This window comes from Podarcis vaucheri (genome assembly GCF_965113315.1).
Source record: "Podarcis vaucheri genome assembly, chromosome: 9".
Lineage (NCBI taxonomy): Eukaryota > Metazoa > Chordata > Lepidosauria > Squamata > Lacertidae > Podarcis > Podarcis vaucheri.
The window spans coordinates 79,586,364-79,598,574 of NC_138767.1; the positions used below are offsets into that span (position 1 = coordinate 79,586,364).

Here is a 12,211-nt window from a genome sequence, read left to right on the forward strand (position 1 = left end):
CAGATAGAACTTGTTTCTTCTAAAACTGAGGTCACTTTTCAAAAGCTACAGCAGTTTTCCATTTTCCGCCATGAATGTGAGTTTTAAACCCTGCAAAGTGTTTTTGCATATAGTTTCAGGAATTCTTCTCCTTGCCCCATCTATTTCCCCAGGAGTGCAATACTCTCAGCTGTTCTGCCTCAGATGTTGTGAATATAGCCATAGCTGTGCTGGGCACACTCAGCATTAAAAATGGATTCTGTGAGCGCTATAAATTATGCAAATTAAGCAGCTGGTCATGGGGGAGGAACAGGGCACCCAAGCTCCACCTCCTACAAGTTAGAGTTGTTGCTTGCTCCCCTTGGCTAGTAAGCCAGTGCTGCCAATATACCTTTTAAGTCTCATATTCCCAACCACAATGGCTAGAAGTTTGCTTTTATGGAAAGGCCAACTTTCAAAAGAGAACATGGTTCACACATTTTGCAGTTGTGTAGAATCACAGAGCACACAATACCCAGGATATAGTTAATTTTAAATTCAATACTCTGGGGACGGGAGACGTAATTTCAAGAGACGTGGTCTCTTGCGCTTCTTAATACTAGCTTGCTCTTTACTTGATCTGCATCTTAACTCTCTCTAGACCTAAATTTGAGGCTTAGTTAATAATAACCCTGTGCATGGTGATTTTCAGTGGAAAGCAAAAGTAGATGAATCCCTGTGCTGAAGGTACTTGCAGTCTAAATTCTCAGAAAAATAACTTGAGGAAGAAGCAAGCTTTGGGGGGGAGAATGCATTTTCCATGTCAAAGATAGTTGTACGCTAAAACTGTATGAATGTTTAGAAGCATGTGAACATGGTAAGAAAGCTTTGAGCTGGCCTCGTTCCCATCAGCAATATTTGACTTTGTATTATCACAGACTTTAATCAGTGATACGTGGTTTCTTATGAATTCCTTTGAAGTCCATAAAGAAGTAGCATTTTTCCAAAAATAGTATATTGGTTTTTACTGAGTTTCCTCTGAACAAGCACAATCCTAGGGACCAACAGACATTGAGAATAGAAAGTGTGATTTTGCCCAAACTCCATACATTTCACAACTTCCGGTAGGACAACTGTATCAAGAAGAGGAATTGCCTTCCAGCAATGATCTCCAGCCTACACTGATGTCACTGGAAGTCACACTAGCAGTTAAAGGCGCTTTGCTGCTTTCCAACAGCATTGAGAACATGAAGAGTTTGACTCCTCTTATTCCTGGCAAGTGCAAATGCCTTGGCTGGTTATGCTATTGTGAGATGCCTTTGAATATGGCTGTACATAGAGAATTTTGTTTGTTTGCTATCTTTCCACAGTTAAAACCATGCTCAAGGCAGCTTGCAACATGAAAAAAAATGTAAAATTAGAAACTTAACAAGTAGTCATAAACAAAAAAATGTATCAAAAAGTACACAACGCAAAGTTGAGCCATTTCAACATAAATTGTTAAGAAGATCTAAAAATAAAGATTAAAAAATTAATATCAACAACAGCAGCAAAAGCCCTCTAAAAACAGTACTCCAGTCCAAGAGTCTGTTCAGCAGCCTCGGCTTTTGTAGCTGGAGTCAGTCCAGGCCAGGTGGAAAAAGGCCTGCAAGGCAGGGATCAGGCTTTCCAGGACTCTCAGCCAAGGTCTAAACAAGATTTAAACATGGCTGTAGCATGCAAGACTTCATACATGTGCACCTCCACTCCATTGGACGGAGGAGGATTGTGTCCATTCTTCTGGGATTCTGTCTTGGCTTACTGGCATTTGCAGCCCCATTGTCTAACTTAAACCTAAAATCAGAAGATTTGGCTATTTTAAATGTGGAGGTTATTCTTGAATAGTATGAATTTGTGCAACCAGTGATTAATGGGAAACACAATATCTTGGTAGATACTGTTCTTTGCAGGCACTGCTGCCTTTCTCTACTGAGCTCCAAACCGTGAGAGAGATAGAAATGACTCTTATTTATTGAGTATTCTTTCAAGCTCCCTGGAGAGCTTGGAGACCACCTCCTTATTAGACTTCAAGATGCTGCCTGCACAGGGATATGGAAATGAGAACCTTGGTTTCACGAACAAGTGCCGTGGCCTCCATTTTAGCAGACAGCTCTTGCATAGACCAGGAAACCCAAGGAGGAGGTTAAGCAAGCTACTGTCAAACAAGAAAGATACTGTGTTGAATTGCAATGGCTCTTCCGGGTTTTTTGCAGAGGCCTTTGGACAATCAAGCACATTTTGGTTACTCGGTGCATGATTTTAGAAATAATAGTCCCAATGAGGTTTTGAAAGGGGACTTTAGAAATGAAGAAATGCATGCATGCCCTATGAACAATGCAAACACAAATGAACACTTCTTAAAAAATAGAGGTAAAAAGCAATTGAAAATTAGATAATACAGCTTAGCATCTTGATTCGGGTATAAAGATATAAGTCAGGTATAAAGATGGAGGGTTGGATGGATTGGAATTTATCTTGTCCTTCTGTGTAAGGGAGGGGCTGAGATTCAGTGGAGGCAGAAGGTGAGGAAGGTGAGGAAGGAAAGATAATTCTTGCCAAGCTCTTCCTGCAGTCAAGTTTTCAGGAGAAGGTATAGAAAATCTCCTAGGCAAAACCAAGAGCAGTGGTGTGCACCTAAGCCCTGCCTGAGTGTCCCTAGGTGCGCAGGCTGCTTTTCAGATCTTTGTGCAATAAGTGCAAAGGTCTGAAGAGGATTTTAAAGTCTCCCAGTAATCCCCTAATAAGTCAGGGTCCCCACTCACAGAGAGGCCTCTAAGTGGTTCAGTCGAACATGCTTAAATCCTCTTAAGGTTTTCTGTGCTAATCACATGCCAGGAAGTGTTGCAGGCGAGACCTCTGCCACATCCTTGGTTTTGCTTATTGCATGTTCAGGCAACACAATCAAACACCTGCAGTTTCTCCACAAAACATTTATAATAGTTGCCATGTCATTGTCACTGTGGTTTGCAGAAAGAGTTTAGCATTCCTAACATGCACACTGGTAAGTTCTCGCATGCCTGAAGATTTGAATGTGGCAAAGTGATGGCCGTGCGGCAACTACATCTTGCTGGAATGGTGACTGTGTGTATTGCTGTGCTGTGACAGATATTTCCGGGAAGCTAAGGATTTGGGACACCACACAGAAGGAACATCTATTGAAGTATGAATACCAGCCATTTGCAGGAAAAATAAAAGACATTGCATGGACAGAAGATAGCAAGAGGCTTGCTGCTGTTGGGGAAGGAAGGGAAAAGTGAGTAGAGAATCAAAGTATATGTTTTTTGCTCATTCCTGCAGGAGAACTTGGCTTATTCTTGTGTTTTAATTTCCAGATTCACAGTTGATAGCTGATCATTTAACAGCTAGAGATCTTTTAATAGCTCACATTCTTGGAAACCATTTCCGCAAGGAAGCCAGAGGGTTTTTAAATGGCCTTGAGCAGCAGTAGCAAGAGTTTTACACGTGTAGTGGTCCTAGTGTTATAGTCTTGGACACAGTAAAGGATCCCACAGTCCAAGGAAACCTGCATTCAAGCACCTCCTACTGAAAGGGCTTCTTAAAATTATTCTCCAAAGCCCTGGAATGCAGCACGAGAAGGGAAGCGTTGGCATGAAAACTGCTTAAAAGGTACAAGCATCATTGCCGCCGCTTTTTAAGCTCAGCCTGATCCTTAAAGAGCATTTAAGATTATTAACATTGATAATCTTGATGGAGAATGGCCAGTTTGTAGAGCTTCTCCCTGGAATGAAAGGCTGCTACTGCCGCCGCCGCAGGCATCTCACGGCACAGAACAAAACAGAGAGTCAGTTCTATAGAAATAAATGCCCCTCAGCCCACACTTCAGCAAAGCTCCAGCCAACCACTTCTTCAGAGATCTTTCACCTTCATGGTTGCAGTTCTGCCGCAGAGTAGTCTGAGGTGAATATATTTACACTGTGTTTCATCCCATGCCTTGGGATGGCATAAAACCTCTTTCTTCCCTTCAGTGGAGCCTCACAATGTAATGCAAATAATAACACCTTGGAGATCCCGGGCCTCGACCAGGGCCAGGGCCTTTTTGGCCTTGGCCCCGGGCTGATGGAATGCTCTGCCACAAGAGATCAGGGCCCTGCGGGATTTGACATCTTTCCACAGGGCCTGCAAGACGGAGTTGTTCCGCCAGGCTCAGCCTGACTCCCCTTTTCTTTTTGTATAAGAACTAATATGAAAGAAGCCTCCCAGCATTCTCACAGGCCCATATATGATCAGCGTAAACAGTTGGGCCGATGAGCACTTACTGATCCCAACCCTAACCCTGCGGAAAGCCATCTAATTAGACTTTAATTTGATTTTGACCTTTTTTAAGGAGGTAATTCAATTATTGTTTGATTTTATACCAATGTTATATATCTAATGTTAGCCGCCCTGAGCCTGACTTCGGCCAGGGAGGGCGGGATATAAATAAAAGTTTATTATATCCTTTTCCTCAGAATATTTGTATGGCACTTAGAGTTCACGCATAACTAGAACAGCAGTTTGTTCTTACAGTCAGTATAGATGGAGGGAACGCACTGAAAATAAGGCCCATTACTGCTTATTTGGCAGTGCAGTCGTACCTTGATTCTCAGACAGAATCCATTCCGGAAGTCAGTTCAACTTCTGAAAACGTTCGGAAACCAAAGTGCGGCTTCCGATTATCTGCAGGAGCTTCCTGCGCTCAATAGGAAGCTGTGTCGGACGTTCGGCTTCCAAAAATAGTTTGCAAACCGGAACAGTCACTTCCGAGTTTATGGCATTCGGGAGCTAAAACATTTGAGCTGTTCAAAAACCAAGATATGACTATAAATAAAACTCTTGCCAGTTCAGCTCTTGTATGACATGGCTTGTGTGTTCAAATGATAGGAATAGTCTCTATAATTCAAAGTAGCTTCAGATGACTGATTTTTATTATATTTTTGTTATTTCAGTTGTTACAATTGTGTTTTAATTGTTGGTATATTGCATTTTACCTTATGTGCACTGCTCTGCATGAGGGAAAGGAGTATATAAATAAAAATACTACAGTGTGTTGCTCCTTTATCTATCAGTACATGAAGCAAGTGCCCTATTTCGTTACATTATTTGTTTATGCATAATGGGCAAAGGATTTGAATGCCATAGGGAATGAAGCTAAAACTGCACAAGATTAACTGGGCGGTCGAATTTCTGTTGTGTAAATCCACTCAACGTGCTGGCTGTGCTCAATACGTTAAGTCCTATATATAGTCCTCATTCTATGTGTCTTGATTTGTTTCTTCTTACTAGATTTGGGGCTGTGTTTCTGTGGGATACCGGCTCTTCAGTAGGCGAGATCACCGGCCACAACAAAGTGATCAATAGTGTGGATATTAAACAGACCAGGCCATACCGCCTCGTGACTGGCAGTGATGACAATTGTGCTGCTTTCTTTGAAGGACCACCGTTCAAATTCAAGTTTACAATAAGTGTGAGTTGTCATTCTTTGCCACCTGTGTGCCGTCTGTCTTTGAGATCCAGCTCTCTCCCCGTTCCTGCACAAGCAGAGAGCAGCCTCTTCCTCTTCCTCTTCCTCTTCCTCTTTCTCTTTCTCTTTCTCTTTCTCTTGTGTTTTGGGGAATAGGCAGCATTGCATTTCAGCCCTTTGCACTTCATGGTGGTGTTGGAAAGTGGGAGCTTAAAATCCTCATGTGCAAGCATAAGATCACCTTTGCTATCATGGAGCCAGCACAGTATTTTTCAGAATTACAGCAGGTCTAAAGTCTTGGGACTCTAGAGCTTTCTCTGCAATTAAAGCAGGATTGCTTATCTGCCCAGGGAGAATGTTAAATATTTTAATAGTTGCAAGCAGTTGTCTTTGCAGTGCAGGCTAACTAGTGCACAGACCATAGCAGATTGCATTCTTACTTACACCTTCCTTAGCCCCTTTGCCTGTTATTTGCATGAAGGGGTTTCCACCAGTCAAGGGCAGTGGAGGCACACAGCTTCCCCTCATGGGTCCCAAAGAAGCCTGTCCACCTAGTGAGCTATGAATATAGGCTTTCCTTCTCTAGACCACCATAATTTGTAGGCATCAGGGAAGGGTCTGGGGAAAAGCTGTGCAGCCCACTGCCCCTTGACTACATGAGCCCTGCTTCAAACAGGCAACGTGTCTGTTGCTACTTATATTATTTTCACGCACACTGTTTAAGAGTACAAAGATGAAATACATTGAAAGATAGCTCTGTATTATTTTGCCCTATACAGATGTAGCTTTAGTCATATTCAGTGGGGCCAGTGATCTGGATTATAACTGCATATCCAGATCCACATAAGCTATGTGCACTGAAAGTCATCTTCTAGGAAAGGCCTATATACCTGCACACTCATTATTTTTAAATGCAAAATTGGTGCAGAGATGTTAGTGCTTCAGGACCACCTCTCTTCCTGTGAGCCATCCAGGACTTTGCCTCGTATACTGTTTTTTAATTTGGCATTTGATTGCTTTTGCATTTTGTCTTCAGTCTTTTGGAGGCATTTTCTGTATAATGTGAGCAACAAATACTGCTGTTATAGTTACAGGTCAGGGGTGGGGAAACCTGTGGACCAAACTTGGCCCTCCAAGCATCCCCATTTCGTCCACAAGACAATTTTCAGAAAGCCTTGTGCAGATGTGATTTAAGTCTATGGACAGTGGCTGAAGTAATCTCTTAGAGACACACCCAGAGAAGGGCCACTCGTTGACTTAGGGCAGTGATGGCCAAACTTGGCCCTCCAGCTGTTTTGGGACTACAATTCCCATCATCCCTGACCACTGGTCCTGTTAGCTAGGAATGATGGGAGTTGTAGTCCCAAAACAGCTGGAGGGCCCAGTTTGGCCATCACTGACTTAGGGTCTTTGTTGCCTCATGTCAGCAGAGGGGTTCTGTCAGGTATTGGGAGTCCTGAGCCACATAAGTCTTTATAGCTTAAAACAAGCACTTAGAAATGGGCTTGGGAACACGTGCAGTTGTGCTGAGACTGCTGTTACACAGTACTTGAAGTAGGAAGGCTTTGAGCTGCTTGCACAACCCACAGCAGGCTAATGGTGGAGACCAACGAGCAGCACAAAATCAGCTGAAGTAATCCGTTTGGGAATTGACATCCTTTTATATATATAAATATGTTTCTCCTATAGGATCACAGCCGGTTTGTTAACTGTGTGAGATTTTCTCCAGATGGAAATAGGTTTGCTACAGCCAGTGCAGATGGCCAGGTAAAATCAAGCCATTTCTTACCTTTTTTTTGGAGGGGGGGCAGATATGCCTCTAGCTAAATGGAGGATCTGCTTTGAGTGTCAAAGGTCCCAGGAAGGTCCCAGGATCAGTCCCTGGTATCTCCAGTTGAAGATCTCGCCTTGGAACACCAGGAACCTAGGAGTGTCATTGCTGGTCATAAGAGATAATGTGGATCCGGATGGACCAGTGGCCTGGTTCTTCATAAGATATTTTTCCTCTGGAGCTTGCACAGCAGTAACCGTGCCAATATTTGTGGCACGTTAGGTTCTAAGCAAAAAGGGGTTGCCTCTCAGGAACTGGTGTTCCAGAATCAATGCTGGAGAAGGCAACAGAGGAAGGAGAGGGTGAATAAGGCAAAAATTAAGATTGGCCTCAAAGTCAGACAAGTATAAAAGTATTGGCTCAAAGGGGGGCAAAATCCATAGTATAGTAATAGTAATAATAATAATTAATAATAATTTATTTGTACCCCGCCCATCTGGCTGGGTTTCCCCAGCCACTCTGGGCAGCTTCCAACAAAGATTAAAAATACATTAAAATGTCACACATTGAAAACTTCCCTAAACAGGGCTGCCTTCAGATGTCTTCTAAATGTCAGGTAGTTGTTTATCTCTTTGACATCTGATGGGAGGGTGTTCCACAGGGCGGGTGCCACCACTGAGAAGGTCCTCTGCATGGTTCCCTGTAGCTTTGCTTCTTGCAGTGAGGGAACCACCAGAAGGCCCTCGGCGCTGGACCTCAGTGTCTGGACAGAACGATGGGGGTGGAGATGCTCCTTCAAGTATACTGGGCCGAGGCTGTTTAGGGCTTTAAAGGTCGGCATCAACAGTATAGGGCAATAAAATTATCAAGGTCAACCAAGATGTCACAAAATAGTGTGCAGACTTTTGACTACCAGCCTAAGAGTTGTAGAGATGAAAGATGGGGGAAGGTAAAATGTGGATTGGTGTTCAAGCCATGAAATCTGCCTCAGTTGGGATGCTGGAGGAGGTAGCAGAGGCTCTGTTAAATGCTATGTAGGTTTCAGATTACAACCGTTGGAAGAAAGAGCACACAATGGGTGAACCTTCATATTGGAGAGCATTAAAAAAATATTCTCAGATATGGAGGGTCAGCCATCTTAGGTTCCTTTTGCTTTTACTGGCCAGAATTATAGACTTGATTGTAATGCAAACTACTTCCTGAAGGTAAAGAAGCAAGCATGACATTGATTGCCTTAACCCAGAGGCAACGCCAAGCATAGCATTTTCCTATATTTCAGATGTTTGGATCCTTTGGTAACTGTGTTTCATTAAACACATTCCATTGCTTTCTGATGTCCGGAGTACACTGTTTGAATTTGATACTTAAATATCTGCCTACTTTAAAGAAACTGCTGGTATTTCAATATGGGGGGGGGGTTAAGTATGTTTAACTGCTGCCAAAAACCCCAAACCACTTAACTGATACTTTGTCTCATTTTCGGTTTTGAAAAGATATATATTTACGATGGCAAAACTGGAGAGAAAGTTGGTGCGCTAGGAGGAAATAAGGCACATGATGGAGGCATTTATGCAGTAAGTATATTGGGGCTTCCTCCTCTCTCTCTTTGACCAGACTGTTAGGTTATGTTGATTTCCACAGGCATCATATGGATCTGCTTTTCTTGCAACAGCATGAATCGTGTCTGGCTCCACTGCAGGCATGAAGGAGTTTCTTAATTGAAAAACCCAAGAGGTGTTGTGCCAACATTCACTTTCTTTTTGGGGTTAAAGCTTGAACCCCCAGCCATGCCAAGAGCAATGGGCATTCTTGGCAACGGTGCTGCTGGAGGATGCAGCTGGGTTCAGGGCCAGCAAAACGCTGTGAGTAGCTGTACAAGCTCTGATTCCTGGGCAGTCCCTCTAGATTTTAATGCAGGCTTGTTAAAAAATTGGTTCCAGTTTTAGTCTGTGGTATTTCATTGACTTGAGTTAGATGGACGGCTTAAAAGCCTCTTGATCAATAAAAGTTGTCCCAAGTAATCAGGGAGGCAGGTTTGTCCCTTAAAAAAAAAAAAAAAGATACAAGTACTTTGAAAAACCAAGGGCAGAGGAAGCCACCTTTGAATAAAGATTCTGCCTTCTTTCCCCAAGGAGGGGGTGACTAAGATGATGCAGCACTATGTGGGGTTGTTGTTTTTTAAGTAGCAGACGTTCTGAAAGTGATGCTTTTCATTGTAAGATTTCTTTGGGATGCTTGTGGAATCTTCTTCTGCTTGATTAATTCATGAAATGCTTTTGAGTTCAGCTTTGCATTCCAGAATGGACTCAATTCATTTCTGATTCTTTGTTTCTCCCAGAGCTGTATTTACAGAATTAAAAATAAGCTGTAATCATTACAGGAATAGCTTTTTAAAAATACATATTCATAATCCTCCCTCCAGAGCACAATAATAGATTGTGCTAGAAGAAGAAAAAAATGATATTAATAATAATAATATCAGTTATTTCCTCTTGAAGTTCTTCTTTAGCAAATACCCATTCTGCTAGAGTACAATTGAAAGCAAAATAATAAACATTAAAATAAATGGAACAGTCTCATATTGGCGAGTCAGCTTGTCTGCATGACGTCTTCAAACTCGCCATCTGGGGAAATGTGCATGGGAAACAAATATAGGCTATCTCTGGTATTTAGGGCGAGCCTATACCTCTAAATCCCTTTGTTTCCTTCCAACAGATTAGTTGGAGTCCAGATGGCAATCGCCTGCTTTCTGCTTCTGGAGACAAGACAGCTAAGATCTGGGATGTTGGTGCTAATAGCGTTGTGAATACCTTTAACATGGGATCAAATGTTTTGGATCAGCAGCTGGGTTGTCTGTGGCAAAAGGGGCACCTGTTGACCGTCTCCCTCTCTGGCTACATCAACTATCTGGATGAGAACAATCCGGAGAAGCCCCTTCGTGTCATCAAGGTCTGTGGAATCATTGAGCCGGCTCTTTCGTGTTTCCTAATCATGCACTGCTAGCATTATCCGTCTGTTTCCAACAGAAATGAGTGTGGTTGTGAAGACCCATTTAACAGAAAGGCTGCTTGAGCTACATTGTGGGTGCTCTTGTTCGGTTGGCTACACTGTTTTGTAGTAGTACTACAGTGGCACCTCGGGATGCGAACAGGATACGTTCTGGAGCCTCATTCGCATCCTGAACGCAATGTAAGACACATCTGTGCGTGCGCGGGTTGCGTTTCGCCGCTTCCACGCATGTGCATGATGTCATTTTGAGCATCTGCGCATGCGTGAGCGGCAAAACCCGGAGGTAACGCACTCTGTTACTTCCGGGTTGCCGCAGAGTGCAACTCAAATGCACTCAACCCGAAGCACATTCAACCCGAGGTATGACTGTAGTAGTAGTAGTAGTAATTGGAATAATAGTATTTTATTTTATTATTTATTTTATTTATTATTCGTACCCCACCCATCTGATTGGGTTGCCCCAGCCACTCTGGGTGGCAAACGAGAAGTGACTTTACTTAATCCAAACCAGCCAGTTCTGAACAATATGTTCAGTGCTTGCCAGGTGGGAGGATTCCTGGTTAAATCAGAACAGAATCAACACTTGTAAGATCTCTTAGTTTGGGGAAAATGTGGTCTAAGTGCAGTAAGACAATTGCCTCTAAATACTGGGGGGGGGGGCATTTCAGGCAGTAGCTAGCTGTGCATCTGCTTCTGAATGCCAAGCCTAAACAGCAGTCTGCCTCCCCCCCCCCCAAATTGCCACAAGGACAACCCTCTTTTAAAAACTGGTGGAAAGTTCTGTTGCAGTCACATCTCATGGGCGTGTATTGTTTCAAGGGAAGGGAAAGCCCCTTGGAGTTGGCATGCAGAACATCCCAGTGTATGTCTGCCTGACACCCCACCATTCTTGGCCACCTGAAAATAGCCCTTAATCTTAAATGGCTCTGTCCCCCTCCTGTCCCTCCCCTTTCATATTAGACTGCTTACATCATTCCACCTCTTTCTCCCCTTTGCAGCCTTTGGCACAGTCTTAGTCTCCTACATAGAAACTAAGCCAAAATATTTGTAGCTGAACAGGGTGCATAGTCTTCCTTCCCTTCCCTCTGTTGTCTACTTTCTCCCACATCATAATTTGCATTGTAAGCTTCTCGGGGCCTGTAGTATATAATAGGATAATATTTGCCCTGTGTTTTTGTTTTTAATAGACTATTTTAAGGCTAAGACAACGGCTTGGAACCAATTCCTCTTCTTCCCCTGCCCCAGAAGCGCATAGCAGAGGGTTTGTGGGCTTGTCAGCTTTCCCCTTTGTCTATTATCAGAGGAGTTTGAGGTTAGGTGAAGCTTTCCGGGGGGGGGGGTGTTCTTCCCAAAATCTGTGCAAAGAAGCCCAGATTTGGGCAGGAAGAAACAAGTGCGCACAACGTGCTGTGAGTAACTTGAGCTGCTGTCTGTGTAAGTGTAAGAGTTTGTGTTAATTATGTGTGCTTTCTTTCAGGGTCACAGTAAATCAATACAATGTCTTACGGTGCATAAAAATGGGGGGAAATCCTATATCTACTCTGGAAGCCATGATGGGCATATTAATATCCTTTGAGTAACCAAGCAATGTTTTTTTGCAGATGAAAACTCCCTAGTGCTTTGCTGCTATATATGGCTGTCTTTCTTCCCTTTCTCGTAATATTTGCTACTCACTGAAGCATTCTTGGCATGCAGGGTAGTATTAGAGCACAGTTCTCATTTGAACTGCTAAATGAAAGCCTTACGGTTATCCATCTCGCCCACTGAGGCTGCTGTTTTCAGTATAAGTGTCAGTGCAATTCTTTGATTTGGTTGGCATTTTGAACAAAAACTGCCCCACACAAAGGTGGCAGCTGTTCTGTCTCACTGATTTTCACATTGCCTTTTTTGTGCCATCACCCAAGATACTGTGCTGGCTAGTTTCAGCCGAGGCATCTTCAGAAAGTTCTACAGCAGGGTTGCGTGCAAGTTGC

The 12,211-nt window shown here is 43.1% G+C and overlaps 1 protein-coding gene and 1 long non-coding RNA gene across 2 annotated transcripts in view; both read left to right on the forward strand.

The window, feature by feature from the left end:
* Positions 1-12,211, forward strand: part of WDR1 (WD repeat domain 1) — a 29,448-nt gene that overhangs the window by 12,403 nt on the left and 4,834 nt on the right. Inside the window, exons 4-9 of the mRNA XM_082238548.1 lie at positions 3,103-3,250; positions 5,281-5,461; positions 7,148-7,225; positions 8,723-8,803; positions 9,945-10,178; positions 11,716-11,803. Of these exons, the coding sequence (XP_082094674.1) occupies positions 3,103-3,250; positions 5,281-5,461; positions 7,148-7,225; positions 8,723-8,803; positions 9,945-10,178; positions 11,716-11,803 (810 nt within the window). The remainder of the gene's footprint in view (positions 1-3,102; positions 3,251-5,280; positions 5,462-7,147; positions 7,226-8,722; positions 8,804-9,944; positions 10,179-11,715; positions 11,804-12,211) is intronic.
* On the forward strand, positions 10,271-10,930 carry LOC309541161. Its single transcript, XR_014223655.1, has 2 exons — positions 10,271-10,338; positions 10,599-10,930. It is a non-coding gene; the product is annotated as an uncharacterized lncRNA (long non-coding RNA).